The sequence below is a fragment of the Chenopodium album genome, chromosome 1 (assembly GCF_948465745.1).
Source record: "Chenopodium album chromosome 1, dcCheAlbu1.1, whole genome shotgun sequence".
NCBI lineage: Eukaryota > Viridiplantae > Streptophyta > Magnoliopsida > Caryophyllales > Amaranthaceae > Chenopodium > Chenopodium album.
This window is the reverse complement of record NC_137834.1, coordinates 67,789,142-67,810,207: the sequence shown is the minus strand read 5'-3', so window position 1 is coordinate 67,810,207 and position 21,066 is coordinate 67,789,142. Positions and strand designations below refer to the sequence as shown.

Sequence of the window (21,066 nt, the reverse complement as noted above, 5' to 3'; positions counted from 1 at the left end):
AGCTTCTGTATCTGGCAATATAACAGCAATATTCCGCAAATTTATTCTTAAATAAAAAAAAAAACAGAGGGTGAAGTTTTAATAATTCACATCTACTCGCAATATAGAAGAGAAATTAAGAATAAAATTGCCAGAATTACTAGCTAATTAAAATTTAAAATGACGTTAATATACACTTAACATTTGACTTGAATTCTGGACCTGTCTTAAGTGCAAATATGAGTACAAATCTGCCATTTCTAGAACCAGCAAAATACTATAATCTCCAGAACCACAAGTCCACAACTTAACTTCCTATCTCCAAGATTGGTAACAGTAAAAATTGAAGTGTGTAAAATTAAAAAGAAGGAAATATGAAGTATATAATAAGGTGCAACGATACATTTAAGATTAAACAAACCAACTTGTTCATCAGCCAAATTTACACAAGATGAACCCAATGCAAATGGCTAGAATAAGATACTTAATAGATAGCACAAGTTCTAGAATCAGATAGATACACGATAACTATGAGGTGTGGCTTGTTTAACCTTATCAGCCTGACAGTTTATTAACCTTATCAGCCTGACAGTTTATTTATCAAGTATCCATAGTGATGGCATAATAAAACTAATGATTTAAAGTAGGCATGGTTCTTACACAATACAATGCAACAAAGCATGCAACAACTGCCGAAACAATGAGTTTAGGTCGTCTAATCTTCATAACCTTTGATGATATCCAATTGCATGTGTATGCCCAGATCCAGTTGATTGCAAAATGGAATCCAAAAGTTCGATGAAATTTTGTCAAGGACATGCCCTAGGAGAAACAAGATAACCAATATCAATTCTACAACTACGGACAATCAAAGAAAAGAAAACTATATTTGTAAGAAAACGAATTTATAGTCTAAAAGGAAACAGAATACAGTTATGCAATTTAGTTGTACACTATATCAGAATCATTAGATTTTAGAGTCATATGATGAAACAATGTGATTATTTTCCTCTAATACAGACGTACTATTCAGCAAGTGTAAGAGCATTGCTTCTAACCTAGAGAGGTCAATGGACCTAGAAAATGGCATCCCTTTATTATAATTTGCTCAACTCGTCACAGAATGCTGAGATACTTTGGTTGAAAGTTTCTACAGAAAAGACCTGCATACCCTCAAAACATATTTTGTTCAAATGAGTAAAATCTTCATCAGCCAGATAGACATATATTTTCCTTTTACATCTGGCTAAGTTTCTTATTGATCTGAAGAAAGATGACAATTATAATTGTAAAGTTTATCATGTTGCAGCCTTTTCCAATAATTGAATGGTGAAGGTGTATGCATGTGCACACTGCACATCTGATGATCATCAAACATAAAACCAAAGAACATGAAAACTACTAGGTAAAACAAAATAACATATAATCCAATAAACATAATCTCCAATTATCATCTTAGTTGCTCTTATGTTCATTGGAGCTTAAATTCAATGGAATTCGTCTTCATGTTCTTTGGTTTTTGGCTTGATGTACAGTGGACGCACAATGAGAACTGTGCATACACCTCCACCATCATATTTTTAAACCTTTTCTGTTCCTCATATAAAATACTAATAATGAAACAATAAATTACAACATTTGTATTTTTATTTTAGATTTTTCTTTTATTTTCCAATTTTTTAAAATAATTTCTCTTTTTTTTTTAAATAATAATAATAATGTTTACATCATAACATGAAAAAAGAAGTATACAAAGTCTACAATTCATGGCATAAATTAATTTCTGTAATTCTGGGATAAGTACATAAATGAACAGTGGAATGGCATGGACAACAGTAAATAGCACTGTGGACATTACCTCAGGTAATTTGTGCTGTTGAGCTAGATGCTCAACGTGGAGCCTCACATTTGATGCAGCAACAAACCACAGGACACGATCAACGTCTTTATATATAGTGGAAACTATGCCAAATAAAGTAGTACTGCCATTTTCTATGGCACTCAAGATTGAAGATTCTCTATCTCTGCGATTCCTGAAATCAGACTATACATTGTGAGAAAATTTATGACTAAACTTTCAGATATTTACCACAATATCACACACAACTATGAACAAGCCATGACAAAGAAAATTACATGCACATAAGGCAAATTATACAGAAAATCACACACAGCTACGAACAAGCCATGACAAAGAAAATTACATGCAGAAATATGCCGCAGCAATACATCATCTAGCAAAAAATATGGTAAATGCTTTATATGTGAAAGAAGAGAATATTAAATGCAGTTCATACTTGAGATATCGACAAAGCATGTGTTTTGGCCACAGATTGACTCTCCCATGCATAGGAATCAAAGTGTTCGGAGAAAGCTCCAAGAATTTGTATGTTGTATTAAAGTATTCCTGCAAGAAAAATAAGCAATGGTGAGGTGATGAGATCAAAATAGTGTACCCTTTCAAGATGAACAATTTATTCCTGCAATGCAATGCAAGAAAGCATGGAAAAGCAAAAAAAAAATAGCTATATATGTAGAGGGACTTCCATAGTTAGTTCCTGCTAGTTGAGATCAACCTGATATTTTTATTCGAAATAATCTTTAGTTTTTTCATCCTTGGCAAAATTTAAGGGCTTTCAGTAAAGGACAATAAACATTTGATTCCCTATTTTGCTCAGGATAGATGGTTGTAACTTGTGAGAATGTGAGACTATTGAAGGTGCACTGTGCATGACAACCAAGTAAATTCTTATAGAACTCAGGGTGAAAACAGATAATTCTTGTTTGGGTTCCGAGAATCAATGCAATAATTACTTTGTGTCTATTTTCCAAAATGCACATGGTAATAGTTTTGCCGATCAATTTTAAGAAGTATTACGTGATGCAACAAGACAGTCATAAGTCTAAAGCTTTTGATTGAGGATATGACATCCATATTAAAAATTAAAAAGACACAAATGGAGTGGTGCAGAGAGCATGCCAAAAAGCAGGACATGCAATAGATTTTATGCTAATTCTAAAAGATATTCAGTTTGGCACTTTGGCTAGAATTTTTTCAAGTCTAAGCTTCCTTAAAACCTAGTTCAAACAACCACATACCTCCAAACACTCACATTCCCCTATATAACAGAAGCGTTAAGCTTGTTATTGGGGAACATATACTGCCTTACATAAGTAAACGGAATCAGTACAGCTTTGAGAAAATTCTTATACTTCTTGTCATCTGTACACTTAATATTTCTGAAGTGATTCTGGAAAATATGACATGAAGCTCCGGATGAGATGGTCGACTGATCAGGAGTGATGGAAATATGAGTGTCGCGTAAACGAAGTTGTTAGGGCGGGGGGGGGGGGGGGGGGGTGGGGGGGGGAGGGCGGCTAACCAAAACTTTCAAAAGCAACCTCTGTAGCATCAACAATTAAACATCACTCCACATTTAATGAAGGAATGAAAGGATATAAGCAAAGGATGCATCATTAAAAGTCTCAATCCCTTGTTTAATTAGTGCACACATCTTCTGTGATGTCTTCTGTTGACATCATCTGATACAAAAATGTATTCTCACTCCTCTTCTTCCCTTTCCCATACTTCTTCGTCATTTTGTAGCTAGTCCAATAGCCTCAAAACATAAATCGCTTAAAGCTTGACTAATCTTTGTTACAACTTAATCCTCTTTTTCCTTTTAGACACCTTGGAAAGAGTAACTGAAATAAAACATTTGTTTTAATGCAAGTATTTAAAATAAAATTAAAATAAACCCACAACAATCATTAGAAGAGATTTTTATGCTGCAGCAAAAGTGGGCAGAACACTCAGCACAAATAATGAGAACAAAAACAAAAAAGGGTACAATACGTAATTAGCTTACTCCCATATTTCCACCAGAAAAAGCATCCAGAACTGCACTACCTTGCCTGCAACATCGATGAAACAAAAAAACTCTTACTACATCAGATGGTTCAAACATAATAACAGAATATAACAAGATGCACCAGCTATCATCATGAAAAGTTCAAGAAAAATCTTTCTTTTTTCCAATAAAAATCAAGAAAAGTTTCCACAACTTGATCATTGAATCTACGAATGTTTGTTTTATATAGAGTGCTAGAAAGTATATGTACGACATGCATTTGAATATGAGGTAATTTTTCCTTGCTAGTCTGAGCTATACGCTGGAGGATTTTCCAGAAGCAAATGCTCTAACTCACATAAACATGTAACAGAAACATATTTTTCAGTCGAACAAATTTAAAACAAAGATCTTGTGAATATAGTCTCTTTAAATTCCAAGGAAAACACTGCACAAGTGACTACCAAGGACCGAAAATATGATATTTTACACATAAATTTTTCAAAATTAAATACCAAAGATTTCACAAAGAATATATTTAGTTCAGTTTATTACCTATATGTAAGGGATCTAGAGCAATATTTCTAAAAGTATCTACTTTGAGAGGACCTTACCCAACACAATGATCACCAACAATCAGTGAATGAGTATTGATATGGAGCAATGCCATATGACCATCTGTGTGGCCCTGTTATTGGAAGAATTATCAATATCAAACTTGAAAATTACCCAGAAAAAGAACTAAAGCACTAACTACAAAGAATACAGATAGCATATTGAATTGTATCTAATAAATCATGAGCACTAATTTATTTATATTATCGTGCACCTATGGGTAAATCCAATTGTTCGACATAAATTTCTCATTCCATATGTCTCATTGAGTAGAAGAGAGTCAGGGGCCTATAGTTTGTTTGAATAATGAAGCTTTGAACCCATAACAAAGTCCAATGACTTCAATCTTTGCATTTTATATTATCAATGACAATCATGAAGAAGATTAGTCATGCCAACAATTCACTACAAATTACCAGTAGTTAAAACAAATTAGTCATAAGTTAGCAAAAGGACTAATTACAATATTTACCTCAAAAATTAGCAAACAAGATAAGTTCAATCAACCTTTCTGAGCCTATTACTTCTTACTAAAAGTGAAAATGGGCTGGGCAAGGCCGATTTTGAGCCAGTACAGGCACCAAATTGAAGTGTTGGAGATGGTCAGTCTGGCCTTGAATAGACTGGCCCCAGGTCATGCTGTGCTATAGGCAGCTTCAGCAGGGCATGAACCAGAATCTGAAGGATACAAGACCTAAACATGTCGGCATTCTCTCCTTGTTTGAGCCAACTTTTCCAACTTTTTCGACAAAATCATAAAATTTACATCATTAAAATACAGTTCAAGTTTTTGGGTTTCCTCAGGGCCAGTTTAGTGTCAGGATACTCCGAACAAAAATTTGGATCTAAAACCCTAAACCACCTAGACCATGACTCACTTTGTCTGAACAGTACAAGACTTAAGCATGACGGTCTGGAGCCCATATTTTTCAAGCTTTTCCAACAAGGATTTTCAATTTACATCAAAAAATTACAGTGCACATGACTGGGTTCTACCCGGGCCAGTTTTGAGTCAGGATGCAACAGGGAAAATAAAGAAGAATATTTGGAACTAAAACCCAATATTACCCAGTCCATGACCCACCTGATCCAGCATGGTGGGTTTTACAGGTGGATTTGGATAATAGATGCTCCCCCAAAGATTATAAAATGACAGGTAAATGTTTCCTGTTAAAAGCATGCAACGATAACTTCCTCATAAATGAAAAATTACATTAAAGTAAGGTGTTCGTAAATGCTTAAGAATTTTTGTAGGTTATTTATTATATGTAAAATGTGAAGGATAAGATTCAGAAGACCAAGGAGTACAATAATGTCCAAGATGCATGCCACACAGGTTACTAAAAGTATACCAAATATAATCCTTAGTAGTAGAGAGGACCAAGGAGTGTCCATGAATTTCTTGTTCAATGACATTCAGGTTCAATAACATAAGGAGGTGTTAGTTATCCAATACAATACCGGGGCAAAAATGACTTGAAGTCGCTGGCCCCCAATATTTATTTCTTCCCCACCTGCAACTGATGTATACCCAAGAGACCAGTCATCTGCAGTCAAACAAAGTTGTTATAAACTTATAACTCTTAACATTTGCAAATGAAAGTAGTTACATTTGCATAGACCCTAAAAATAGAAGCACCTCTATAAAACAATATATTACTAATTTTCCAATATCTCTACACATGTGTTTTATTCACTTCAATCATAGATTTAACTTAAATTTGGAATGCATGATCCATAAATAACTAGCAAATAAGTCATTGCTACAAATATTCTAAATTTTATATGGGCTTGATCTTGAATCTAGAAAACAACACTATTAACATGTAGAGCTGTAGGGGTGCAAAAACCTGCAAAAAATGTACCAACCCAAAACCCAAAAAGGTGAGAGCCCGAGTAATAGTCAGCCTACAACTTATAATAAAGCTAAGGTAATGTTAGCACAGGAATTGAAAGGTCTTGCGCTCCATGAAGCTTTATATAGTTACAGTCAGTCTGCTATGCAGATTCAGAATCTGTATAAAACTCTTTCTTCTAATACATGTTACTTCCTCCGTTCTTTTATTACTTGACCCGCTTTGACTTTTACACTATTCACCACTCCTCCTTTGACCGACTTTTGTGAATTAAGTGTAAGAAAAAACATAATCATGTGGGATCTTGTTAGAATCATTTTAATAAATAATAAGTACTATCATATTGTATACCTTTTATAATTTTTACTCATGGAGATTTATGGTTAAAGTTCTGCACTGGCAAGCATGAAAAATGAAACAGGTCAAGTAAAAAAGAACGGAGGAAGTATGTGTTTAAAAAGTAGTGAGACAGGATGCCTCTTATTTACATAATGTGAGCTTCCTACTACTTTTTGGGTCCCGCCTGTTTGAAGTGAATAAATGGAGAAGTTGGTCCCCCTTTTTATAGTGCAATGAAAGATATCTATGTTGACTATGGACATCAGGAGGGCAAAAAATCACATACAAGTAGTAATTTAGGATTCTTAGGCTCTTAGCTACTTTGTAGGCATCATGTTCAAATAGCAATGAGAAGACAGCTTAGAACAAGATTTTCTCCAAATCCTTTCATGTAATATTGTCACTCCAGTAAAACTCTAAACTGATGTTGCAGGGGCAAGAGAAAACAGGTCCAAATCAATCCCACTAACTGACTAACTGAGTACTTCTCTAAAATAATCTTAAAGCAAGAAACTACCAGATACACCTGAATAGCAGTAAGCACATTCTTACATCCAGCAAGATAAGCATAGATAAACATGATAACATCTACTACGTATATTGCTAACTGTGAATGAGAAACAGAAACCCCTTTAGAGTGCAAATCCCTGAAAAGGACATAACATTTTCACCCTTACTTGAAGACAAATAAAAATTTCACTAACAAAAAAAAAGCAAGAGAAGATCAGCTTACTACAAACCCCTTGTGGCCCCTAAGCCCTAACCACTTCAAAGGCTAACCAAAATAAGCAGCTTACAAAAAAATTCTCCAGATAAGTATTTACAAGGTGTGCTGACGGCATGCTGCTGCCCAAAATCTTAGAAAAGGCCTAGGCGACGAGTTTTCAATGAACACTTAAGTACAAGGCCGTATAGTGTTAGCATTAACTTCATGTCTACAACAGTTTCTACATAGTTTTTTTTTAAGAAATTGTGCCGCGCCTTTATGATGCACGCACTTCATATTCGCGCTTTGTTCCTAGGTTTAGACCCCTATCAGCTTAATGCACTTTCAGCCTTTTCAAACAATGCCCCAGATGGCCAGATCCACTTCCTTCACCTAATATAAACCCTTCCCACCCTATCACCTTATCATAGAACAAACCAAGCTTAATTTGACCCTTAATTTAGCTTCAAGAAACGTCACCACAAAAGCAAACTGGGTGACAGAGATAATAGACCCGGTTCAGGCTTGATACAATTAAAGTACTATACCTCTTCAATAATTTTTGAAACCATGACATAGGTAGCGGAGAATACCTTTTCCAATACGATGCATTGTGTTTTCGTGAGCCAAGAGAATTGCATCAGGGTTGCATTTTTGAATAGCTGACAAACCTGAATATATCCACAAAAGCAGCAAGTCAAATACAAAAGACATGAAAATGCTGATCACTACAGCTTTCAGGAAATGCTTTGCTACAGATGTTTTGGAAACGGTACAACCAAGCATCCGGGTAAAAAAAAAAAAAAAAAAAATCAGATGCTTTTATAACACCATTCAGACCACACGATGAATGAGTAAACTTATGTGACTCATATAACACCAAGGGGAACTGCTAAGTAAAGTAGTAATAATGGCCACTGCTCCAACAAATTTGATGCGCTCAAACAACAAACAAGGCCAAGGAAAAAAAAAATGTTTTTATCCTAGATCAACACTATACCTCCAGCAATCAACCACTCATGGATGTAGACCACATGCAATAGCACTTTCATGAATTTCATCAATGGTGGCCATGTAAGGCAACTAAATTATTTTCTTCTATCAGAACCAACTTCTCTGAAATAAAATTTGGAAAAACATTGAAAATGACTTACCATCAACATGATCAGGATGATGATGGGTAACAAACACGACCAGCTTTCTTGGTAAAGCTGCAATTATATCTGCAAGCTGATAAAAACAATGAGACATGTTTGAGTATATTATAAGTTTATGACTGTAGAAAAAATTACAGATTATTCTTCTCATACCTACAGCTAAATAATCGAGCCATATTGTACAGATTCTGATGGTTGTCTAATGAAACATCTATATTGAGTAGACATGACTAAGAACACATAAGTTGAAATTGAAAGCCTTTAAACCAAGGTAGTTTTATCCACTTCACCTCCTTCAAAAATTACCTCACATCTTCAAGTTACAGATGGTTTTCATATACGAAGTATTGTATTTCTCTTTGCATACTTGAAAGTGAAAGAGAGATAGCAACAGAAAATAGGCTCTACAACCCACATGGTAATATCTTGACAACTTAGATCTATGTTCAAACTAATAACGTTCTACTTTTACACAATTCAAAATTTAATCAAACCTTAAAAAAAAAAAATATATCTTGACAGAAAGTGAAGGATCTTCACAAAAAACTTCTCCTTATCCATTAAATTGAAAACAGCTAAAGTTTGCAACCATTGTCGATGAGAGTAAGGAAGATCCGTGATGTGAAGAATCAGACATAAAATGAAGTCAATAACTTCATGAATAAGTATGATATTTGAAGATTTTGAACATCCTATGAGACCATGCAACCAATACAAGTCACATAGTCGTGTTACATATTCCTTTTTTTTTATTACTTTTTTTTTAGAGGGGGGGTGGTTGTTGATAATTTTAGTCTTCCACCATGACGTGACTAAAACCGTGGATACCATATCTTCTAATAGAAAGAGAAAACAAGTAGATAGAGATCAACCAACTAAAGAAAAATTATATAGATGGGAATAGCTACCCCTTAAAACTGTGAAGCAAGAGGGAGGCATGATATTTCTCAAATTTCTCATAAATCCTCTACTAGTAAACTTATTTACAAAGCTTTGCAATCTATGAGAAGCTATCAAAAAGAAGATAATATTAGGGTTTACGAATAAAAGGAATATGAACTCGCTGACAACTCTTCAATACAGAATATGTGAGATTGAGAGAATAACATACTGATCTTCCCCAAAACTTTGGGTATTTTTTCACCTTTTTTTTTGTTATCTGAAATCTATCTATCTATCTATAACTATATAATTAAAGACACACCTGGTGTATCCTTAGTATATTTAAAATAAATAAATTAAAAAAAAAATAAAAAAAAAACCTTATCTTTTAAAAAAAATTCATAGAGAATATACGCAATTTTTTTCTTTCAAAATTTAGGAAAAAAATTATAAAATAATATATTTACCGACTTAGATATCTAACCATATCTTTGTATAAACTCCTATATAAGCAATTACCTTTTAATGTATAATGATTATTTATAGCAAAAAAAAGCATGAATATATATGATATATCTTTCAAAGTAACATTTTTTTTTTACGGTTAGATAGGGGGGTCTCTCATCCTATCACATGAATGAGTGGGATGAGCATCGAACCCCAATCACTTGGGGGAAGGATGGAAGGACTAACTATCACTCTGTCTCCTATGTCCTCATCTTTCAAAGTAACATACTCCGTAGTTAGTGAATGAAAAATTATCAAATATAAAATAAAAAAATCCCTCTGTTTTTAAATACTTGCTCCACTTTTCATTTCTGGTCGTTTTCAAATACTTGCTCTATTTCCTTATTTAGAAAGCTTTTACTATATTTAATTCATCTCTCAACTTTTCTTTTCTTTTTTTTTTAGTGGAATTCATCTCTCAACTTATGCACCTAACATAAAAAATATTTTACTAATTTCATATTCTCTTTCCTCTGATTCTCTCAACTACTTTGTTTTTTACAATTTGTTATTCTTTCACCTACCCCACTACTTCCATATTTTATTACTTTATCCAATTTCTCTTAAAACTCCGCACATGGAGAAATGGAGCAAGTATTTAAAAATGGAGGGAGAAATATGCCATTAAGGTTCAAAATAGAAGAAAGCATAAGCTAAAATTAATATTTAAACTTTTAAAGTTGCTTGATTCGGGATAAAATAAGAAATAGAGTTTGGACCAAATAATTTATTACATTTAAATATAATTTTAAATTAATACTCCGCAACAATAAGTGAAAAACCGTGCATGGCCTTAATGCACTTTATACATAATAGTTTTTCTTAATTACTCTAACAATTTTTTTTTATTAACTTCCACCGGTGGTTTTGATGGATGATTTCTGTCTACAAAAAGAACTACCCTACATGGTCTTTAGTTTTATTAAATATTTCTTCCGTTTCTTTTTAGTTTGACACGTTTCTTTAGTCACGTTTGTCAATGCAAAACTTATTTTAAATTAAGTTGTCAAAAATTATTTTTCTAAGGTGAACTTATTTTTTCTGATTTGATTTGAATTGTTAATCCATAAGGGAATAATATATCAAATGAGGTCGTAAAAGTTTTGTATTAATGTGTATATTCCAAATATATAATTTCCATAAATTTTCTATATGGAATTAACAATGTATAATGACAAAAAAAATAGCAAATAAAACGATAAGGTCTTATATGAACTTATTTTTCTAGATCTGAACAAAACTTCTTTGTTTTTCTCTGATGTAGTCTGAAATAAGTAATAAGGTACTTATATTAATTATATAAGGTAAACTACACATAACCTTAATGCACTTTATACATAATAGTTTTTCTTATTTACTCTAACAAAATTTTTATTAGCTTCCACCGTTGGTTTTAGTGGATAATTTCCATCCATAAAAAGAACTACCCTACGTGGTCTTTAGAATTATTAAATACTTCCTCCGCTTTTTTTTTAGTTGACACGTTTTTTTAGTCACATTTGCTAATGTACAACTTCAACCATTCATATCTTTAATTACCAATAAAAAAAATTATGAAAAGTTTATATTTTGAAAATATAAACCGTCACGAATCTAACAAGATCTCATATGACTATATATTTCATTACATATAAAGCACAAAACACGGTCAAAGTGGAGTATGTGAATATTACTAAAGTCAAAACGTGTCAACTAAAAAAAATGAAAGTAATATATAAATTCATCAAGACTTTCAAATGAAGCAACATATGCAATACAAATATACAATTAAAAGAACCTTATATACAACTGAAGATAACGTTTAGTCATTTGGAGAGAAGATATCTAGAACTGAATAAAATATTGTGAATTTGCTATCAAGCACTAGACATCCCTTTTGTCGACAATCCCTTTTGTCACACTACCTCCAACCAAAGACAACGATTACGAGGATTCTAAAAACTCTCATAGTAATATAGAATATTCTATGAAATATATCACCATTTTCAAGTCTCAAGATTCATGTAAATCACATTCATATAAAGCAATTTGTTGAAGCTTAAGAGTTTTGATGATGATGAACACAAAGAGCAAACTTCAACTAATAAGAATTCTCTAAGTGTTGTAATTAGAATAGGTGAATTAGACTTTGAAAGTGGAAGAGTAACCTGACTATGAGCCTGTTCTCATTGACTGAACAAGAGCTGAGGTGAACTGAAATGAATATTTTATAAGAGACGGAAATTAGGAGCTGAGCTGAACTAAAAATAAACGTATGAGACCAGGCCCTATGAAGACTCGAGGAGATTCCAAGGAAAGTTAAAGAAGATAGAAGAAGTGTTCTTTTACTAGAACTAGCAAGGGAACTTGAAGACAACAAGTTGAGAAGCTTAACTTGTCGCGTTGAAGACAGCAAGTTCCATAAGAACTTGGCCTGCAAGGTTCGTGACAGTAGGAAATTAGTCCTAGGCTGCGTGAAGTACAAGTATCCTGACTTACAATATTTGACGAGGCAATTTATTTTTGTTAAGTTTATGTTTTTAAGATTGCTGTAAATATGATTGGCAAGATTATATATGAAATCTATTAGAAACGTGACAAAGCTTGGCAAACTTAAATTAAAAAAGTTTAAAAGAGATAACTTTTTATGAAAAGATTTTATTTCATACAATCCGATTATGTCAAAAGATACTACCTCTGGTCCAAATTACTCGCAACTTTGGAGTATTATTTGTGAGATATAAAATATTCCAAAGTTGCGAGTAATTTGGACCGGAGGTAGTATTATTCTTTTCATAATTTATCTTTTATAAGTTTTTCTAAAAATATTTTCTTTACAAAAGATTTACTTAAAACGTGTTTTGTGAAATTTGGTAATTTTACTAAAGTTATCTTTTGAAAACCCTACTTTCTATATGAGTTAATCTTGTATAAATAGTAGAATTTACATTTCACATAACTTGTGAGTTTACGCGTGAAGAAATCAAAGAGTGCTTAATTGTGTAAGTTTGCCAAGTTCATACTTTGTCATATTAGTTTCAGATTTCATGTATAGCTTTCCTTTCATATACTAGAGGTCTTTTTATTGGTTAGGATTTGGGTGAGTGAATTATATCATTGCATACAATGTTGTAAGCTTCAACCAGGTTGAAGCTGAGTGAGGGAGTTCCAGCGAATGGACTTAGGTTAGGCAGAATAGGGTTCTACTGTGTAGCAAGTTCAGTCTTGAACTTGTGAGTCTAGGTCTGATTATATAGTGAATTGGTTTGGCGTTTGAAATCCCTTAAAAGGTCGAGGTTTTACTTCCAGTTGGGCCCTGGAAGGTTTCCTCGGAAAATCTTGTGTGCATTGCAAGTTCCTTTTATATTTTGTTATACATTCTGCAAAAGTAGTCATTAGGAACTCACATACAATTCACCCCCCCCCCCCCTCTTCTTGTAGTGTTTGTCTCAACTAACACAATTGCTTATAGTATAAAGTCATACACACTTTACAAGAGTGAGCTTCATCTTATGGTATATATTTATAAGAAATATACCATGTTGGCATACGTGCAGTGAATTAATGAAAGTTCTTTCAGAATTAAGGTGTCTTAAGCTAAGTAGGCTAAAAGTATACCTCTTGATGCAACCGAGATTTACATCCTGGATCTATTATTAGTGCATCTCCATGAGCAATAAAACCTTTACCGCTTTCCCTATTGGCAGCAAGCTGTGGAGCAATGACTACCAAGTTCGTAGTGGAGAAAGGCTTGCCAGTTCTACTTTCCATCGGTACAAGTGTAACACCCAGAGGATATTCCTGTAAAAGAGACAAAGTAATTGACAAAAGGTCATCAGAGAATGATTTCTACAAATCTACAACATCAATTGGAATTCATGATAAGAGAGTCGACGATATTAAAAGAACCAACACTATTACAGAATAATGATCGAATACTTGCATGAGTTGATCTCTGTTTGAGATTGTATTCCGCAATAAAAGAAAACATAGCAAAATAAACTGCTTCATCAAAATAAATAAATAACAAAATATATACTAGTATAAATTAGATTCAACCTGGTAATTCAAATTACGCGGAACATGCCACTTAGAGTATTTAGAGTCATGTGGAAAACCATTAACCACCAAGGGCCCCATACGATAACTATCCTGTGTTACTTCGGAGAGCCATTTGGAGCAATTAGACCAGGACATCCACTGGCAAGCCACTGCATATGGATTTGCTCAATAGAAAAGAAGGAAAAAGTTACTTATGAGAAAGTTATATGAGCTTTAGATACAACAAAAGTGTTTTATTATTCTATCAAGCTGGCCATAAATTAATAATATTCCCATAATTCATGCACTCATTAGCTTTTTTTCTTAAATACTCTTTCCATCCCACAGCAAAGCGGAACAGAGGGAACAATCAATCAATCAATCAATCAAAGCCTTAATCCCAAAAGTGGGGTCGGCTAACATGAACCAAATTTGATTATTCCGTGTAGTCATCAACATAAATCTTTCTCCTCCATCCCTTACGATCCAAAACTTCATCCTCACGTAAATCCATGCACTAGAGGGAACAGTTGAGTATAATATCATAATTCACAATCATATTTGTAGCTATAGAAAATAAGAGCAAAATGAAGATGAACACGTCAGTATTACATCCAATTTTTATTTGTCTAGTTCTGCTCCGTACTTGATTCCATTTTATGGAAAACCTTCTTTACTATCTTTCCCCACAATATCTTTACACCTTTCTATTCTCTCCATCTTCCCTTATCAACCTCTTTCTTATATTATCTTTACCCAACTTTTTAGCACATCTCTATTACTTTATCCATATTTTTCTTCCACTACCTCACCATTTTCAAAATTTACTTTGATTTGTGTACGTATCTACAATTAGAAGAACAAATAAAAATATAAATTGATAAATGAGGTAGTTAACTCTTGTATCTAATCAAGTAATAGCACTATATTTTTTTATTGTTTCAAGAATTTGTTCCTAGTCCTACACTCCTACCCGACTACTTCTAAAACTAATACTAAACTAATTACCGCTGACATCACCATTGCCATGTGCCAGCTTCTTACAAAAAAAAATCCCCTTCAAAATAAAGCTAATGTTTGAAAAAAAAAAAAAAGCTTTTATGACTAAATTTAAAACCACAAAATTTCTTATTGAGGGGAAAAAATAATCAAAGTGGTGGTTGGTCTCCTTCGTTTTCCTTCTTTTCTCCAATATTTCCTACATTTTATTGGTGATGGTATGAGTTTGAATTTTCTACTCTTTATTAATTCTTCTATTTTTTTTATAATGAAACAAAAACCACTAAAATGATATAATGCAAACATTTCATATATATTTTTTTTTTAATTATGAAGTTAATTAGAATATTTAACATCATTTTTTTTTTAATTTGAACTCTATTTATTTAACAAAAGAGATCATTATTTATTATATTTTTACTTAAATTATTTATATCAGGCACATAAGAGTAGAATTATTTTTATTGCTAAAACCGTGCATCGCACGGGACAAACCTAGTTAGTGTTCAAAAGTATTACCATGATCCCCAAGACAACTAAACTATATTGAATACAAGCCATTAGTTCATACAAAACCCCATTATAAAGAAGAATGAGTCATCAGCATTATTCTCTCAATTTAATACTATATGAAGCCAGCCATATTAATATGCTCCCATCACTTGCACAAGCAAATTCAACATTAATGCTTTGTTAAAATAGAAAAGAAGGAAGGAAAAGGAAGGGGAGGGAGAAGAAAGGTGAGCTCCATTATCCTTCCAAATCTCGCCAATTTTGAGGGAAATGTGCTTATGAAGAGAGAGGGAAAATGGGTCCCTGATGTGAATTTGAAAAGGTCCCTGATAATTACTCCAATTAATCTTTTTAATTATTGGTTGTGGTTTATTTTGTAGGTAAAATTGACCTCAAATGTACATTGTGTGTTAATTAGTATTATAATATTGTGGGTTTAGAAATGTTATGTGGCTTATGCTCTGTTACATGGACTCGGCAAAAATCATCACGTACCCGTGTCGACACGACACGACACGACACGGACACGGGTGCGAAATTCGGGTCCGACTCACCTGATTGCACTCAGACAGTTGACAACTAGAGCTTCATGTTCTTGAAGCTTCAAAAATGGCAGCAAGCTTGAGCAAAAAGACCGTTCAAATTTACACCATTTAAGAGAGGAGAGAGGAGAGAGAAATCAGAAATTTATGGTTGAATTTAAATGTTTGACTGACACTAGACCCCAAATAACTTTCTTTCTTTTTTTTTCTTTAGCCTGTGGACCCACGCTCCACTATCTCAATTCAATTTTTTATTTTTAATGTACTCCCTCATTCACTCATTGTAATACTGGTATTCCTTGTGTCCGATTACACTACAAATAATTTTATTTTTTGTTCACTATTGATAAAAACATACGAGTATAAAATTATAAAACTATAACAAATGAAAGTGTCGTATCCCCGCACATCCGAGTCCCCGTGTCTTAAAATTTTGGAAATCGACAAATTGGACACTCGGACACGTGTCCGTGTCCGACACACGTACCCGAGTCCATGTAACATAGGGCTTATGGGTTGCTAGAAATTATGTCATTCCGGTTAGGGTTTCATGTTAGTCTAATACTCCCTCCGTCCCATAATACTTGATATGTTACTAAAAAAAAAAAAAAATCCCAATAATAAAAAAAATATTTTCCAATACTCTCTTTGGGACCACAAACCCCAAAATCCAATTAAATCCTACACTTTCTTTCTCCTCATTACCCTCACCTCCCCTACTTTTTGTTTTCTTACAGTATAAAAATACAAAAGAGAATCCTTTATATAATAAACAAGTGTTTTAAATGGACCCACTTGTAGTTTTCTTAAACTACGTGTCCACCCCAACGTCCCAAGTATTATTGGGACAGAGGGAGTAACAATATATAAGGGGAATTGTACTACTTTATTATTCAGAATAATAATTAAGGTTATTAAAATTAAGTTTATTCTTTTAATCTAATTTCTTGTGTTTTAGGAGTAATACATAAACCTTTAATCTTATTTTAGGATAGATTAAGATTATTAATTGAATACCTCATTCAAGAGTGGTTAAAGTGATTCAAAAACCAATTCGTTCTTTCACGGGTGATCGAGCGTATTTTCTATCGATTTCGTTTATTTTAGAATCAAGATTCATATATTTGGGTCTAGATTTATATCAATCCCACCCTTTCCTTCCCCTTCCTCCACCCAATCCATTACCTAAACAAGAGATATTGTCCTCCCCCCAATCTCTTCCCTTCTTTTCGTTCCTTTTTATTTCCTTCTATCCAAACAATGTGTAACTTAAATTTATATAATGTTTTTCCAATCTCAATAATGTAATGCCAGCCTTCTCTCTTCTCTCTTATAAACCCTAGCCTCCATTGTCAATTTTGAAGGGGCTTTCAGTGGAAAGCCCCAAACTTTATTTTGTTCTAAGTTTTTTGTTTCTTAGGTTACAATAATGTCTCCCTCGAAAGAAAGGGTTTACCTCATTCGAAAGAAAGGGTTTATCTCCTTCGAAAGACAAAGTTTTTTCAATCTCCTTTGAAAGACAGTTTTTCAGACTCCTTCGAAAGACAAGGTTTTATTAGTGTTTAATTTGGCCTCCGATTGTGCGGGGCTACGATTGATTATGACTCGGATTCGGGTCACGAAATCAGCACAAGAATTTACTTTCTCCCAAAATTGCGAGCGACGAACGACAACTCAAAAAGTTGTATGAGACAACGAATCGAGAATGTGCCAAATTGTTATATTCATGTATTTGGATTCTTAGGCCTTCCCCAATTAATTCTTGTTTGATTTTGTTAAATTCATTTTCATTATTGTTAATTGTCAATTGTAAATGTCGTATGGCTTTAATTAATGAAATTTAGTGTTCCTTCTGTTTTTTTCACTTTTCTACATTGTGCCCCAACATATATCACTTTCTACACTGTAACCCCAATATATTTTTTGTTTTCATACGGTAACCTTGCCGTTAAAAAATTCCGTTAGTGGGGCCCACTCTCCATTATTAATATTTTTTTTATTGATTTACGCGTTGAAAAATACTCCGTCAAAGGTTTCAAGGGCTATTTTGGTGCTTAGGGGTCCAAATTGAGCCCATATTTAGCAAAAAAATAACATAAATGCCTCGTTTTGTGTGTTAAAATGTGAACACGTAAATCGAGACATTTCTTAATAAACAAAACGAGGCATTGACGTTATTTTTTTGTCAAATCTGAGCTCAATAGCCCCCAAAATAGCCCCCAAAACCTTTGACGGAGTATTTTTCAACGCGCAAATCGATTAAAAAAATACTAATAATGGAGAATGGGCCCCACTAACGGAATTTTTTAACGGCAGGATAATAGCAAGGTTACCGTATGGAAACAAAAAATATATTGGGGTTACAGTGTAGAAAGTGATATATGTTAGGGCACAATGTAGAAAAGTGAAAAAAACAGGGTTACTATATAGAAAAACCCAAAAAAAAAATTATGTAATGTCATTCATCAGTACATCATCCAATTGAACCAACATATCAGTTTTTGTTAAGTTTATTTCACTTTCGGGTAATAAATACACACAAAGTGGAGGCATGGAGGATCTAACTATCTAAGCATGACCACCAATCCACCATACTCATACCATCAACACACAACCCCTGGCATGACAAACTAAATAATCCACATAAAACATTAAAAAAGAACTATGAAAACCACGAAAATACTCCACATTGCACCACACTAAGCTCAATACCTACATTATCAATCACAAATTATTCCATTGTCCTGGTTTACTTTGCAATACAGAAACTGTTACCCCAACATCCCAGTTTAGTTGTCACATAGCTAGTCCAAATCACAAAATCGACATAAATATGGCATAACTTCTAACTAGGGCTGTACACAGTTTGGTCTGGACCGTAACCAAACCAGACCAAACCGCATTTTAGCGGTTTGGTTTGGTTTACGGTTTGGAAAAATACGGTTTGGTTTCGATTTTTTGGGAAATACGGTTTGCGGTTTGGTTTGGTTTTTCAAAAATTATAAACCAAACCAAACCGTAAACCAGTAAACCGCATTTTAATATTTATATAATTTTTAAATAAATTAAAATAGTTATTATATATTATGAAAAAATAAAATAAAAAAATGAAAAATCATTAGAAGACTATAAAGTCAGTATACTACTATACTCAATCTCAAATATCAATACTTAAAATTCAATAGGTCATATAACTATAATGTAGTATGAATTATTTTTTTGGACAAATGTATTATGTTTTTTTTCCATTGTTAATTTGTTATGTATTATTTTTATTATGGGTTATTGTGTTAGCACTGAGCACTTGATTAGTTGATTGTTATTTTTATTAAAAATTTGTAGTATAATTCAATCCCTTTGGGCTAATTATTTGAACTTTATTATAATTTTATTAATATTTGACAATTTTTTAAAAAAAATGTCGTCTCCTCGTAAACCGCAAACCAAACCGCATTATTACGGTTTGGTTTGGTTTCAATACTAATATGGTTTGGTTTGGTTTGGAAAATTGATCAAACCGTATTTTGCGGTTTGGTTTGATTTAGACTCAAACCGCACCAAACCAGACCATGTTCACCCCTACTTCTAACCTCAAACATTCTAATTACATGCAAACAAAAAAGGGTTAGGACTAACCATCACAACTTTTATCATCAACTCCATAATAGCCCGTTATAAGAACTGTATGAATCGGAGGTCCTGGTCCGAATTCAGGCTCTTCCACAAACTTCCAGAACTTCCACTGCCCTTCAACCAACCTCTCAATTCCAACCTGCTCTGAAACCTAAAAACACAAACCACTCATAAAAATTAACCATTCAATTTCAATCAAAATTTAGCATACCAATAATAAATCAACAATTTCCAATTTTCCACTTAAATGATCATTAATACCTGATTTAAAGCCAAACCCAGGTCAAATTTCTTCAAATCAAGCTTTCTAGCGCATAATTCAGCTCCTTCAACTTGAATTTCCGATTCACCTTGTAAAATACTCAATTGAACAGAAGGAAAATCCCAAAGATCAGAATCAATGTAAGAATCATACTCTTCAATTCCGAATTTGCGAGGTCTAATTTGCTTGACTGCGAGAAATTCCTCATCATTTAAAGGGTTTTTTATGATCACAGCTAGTTTGTATATCGACATTGTTGATTACAAATATTAGGGCGAATGATTTAGTGTAATTAAATTGGGTATTTTACGATGAACAAATTTGTTGAAGTTAAAGAGAGTAGTTGAGGAAGAGAGTAGTATGGGATAGTGTAGAGCGAGGTTGGTGAGCAGGTAATTAATGGCGTGCTTTTATAGGTTTGGTAGATTTTTCAACTGTTTTTTTTTTTAAAAAAAAAAAGAATTGGGAAGGTTAAAAATGAAAGGGAGCATGAGGAGGACATCTAAGTGAATTCAGAAATAGAATTCTGTATATCGGGTTTTTCTCCGGCTTTCGGGTTTCTCACGGTAAATTTGTCTCTTTAGTATATCTACTTGTAATGAGTAATCTTCAATGATGTGAATTTAACGTGGCAAATTCTCCTACGTGAAAAGAAAATGATCGTTTTGATATATTTGGCAAGAGGGATAGAGATAAAGATAAAGATAATGAAAATGAAATAGTATAATAAGGATAGAAAATTAGTATCTATTATAGGAATAAGAATGATGTTATTCGTTGTTTAGTATAAGTTGGGAATTAAATTGAGATAATAATCAAATTAGGTAAAATTGTCTTTTACCTTTTAATTTTTATCCCCAAACATGTGATTATTGTAATCTATACAACACTTTCTTTTCTTGGTTCTTGCACATACTTGCTTGTTCGTTGTAAGAATGTTAGTGGGGCGGGTAAGTAGGAGACCCACCCCATGGCCCCTCGAGCGAGGATGAGTCCCGTTTTGGTGAATGTTGGGCATAGCTGGGGATAAAAGTCGTATTCATCATGGGACGATGGGGCAGTGTGGATTTTAGGTTGTACCCGCCTTATCGTACCCGCCCTACTTCATACTCGCCTCACCCTACGTGGCCTATTTTGTACTCATCTCATACCCACATTCATATTTTTAAAAAAATAAAACTACACTTTTATATTTTAAAATAATT

General features: G+C 33.3%; 1 protein-coding gene across 2 annotated transcripts; it reads right to left on the bottom strand.

The window, feature by feature from the left end:
• Positions 1 to 546: 546 nt before the first annotated feature.
• On the bottom strand, positions 547 to 20,249 carry LOC145599254 (uncharacterized). Of its 2 annotated transcripts, XM_081655746.1 has the most exons (13): positions 19,861 to 20,248; positions 19,603 to 19,750; positions 13,931 to 14,082; positions 13,490 to 13,672; positions 8,501 to 8,576; positions 7,940 to 8,017; positions 5,907 to 5,992; positions 4,445 to 4,518; positions 3,849 to 3,894; positions 2,277 to 2,386; positions 1,838 to 2,012; positions 1,038 to 1,142; positions 666 to 801 (listed from the first exon to the last, which is right to left on the bottom strand). In XM_081655746.1, exons 1-12 carry the CDS (start codon positions 20,113 to 20,115, stop codon positions 1,077 to 1,079), a joined length of 1,449 nt encoding a protein of 482 aa, XP_081511872.1. In that variant the 5' UTR covers positions 20,116 to 20,248; the 3' UTR covers positions 666 to 801; positions 1,038 to 1,076. The 2 variants fall into 2 exon arrangements, with proteins under 2 accessions (XP_081511811.1, XP_081511872.1); XM_081655685.1 differs by lacking the exon at positions 1,038 to 1,142 and having other exon boundaries at positions 547 to 801; positions 19,861 to 20,249.
• Positions 20,250 to 21,066: the final 817 nt, after the last annotated feature.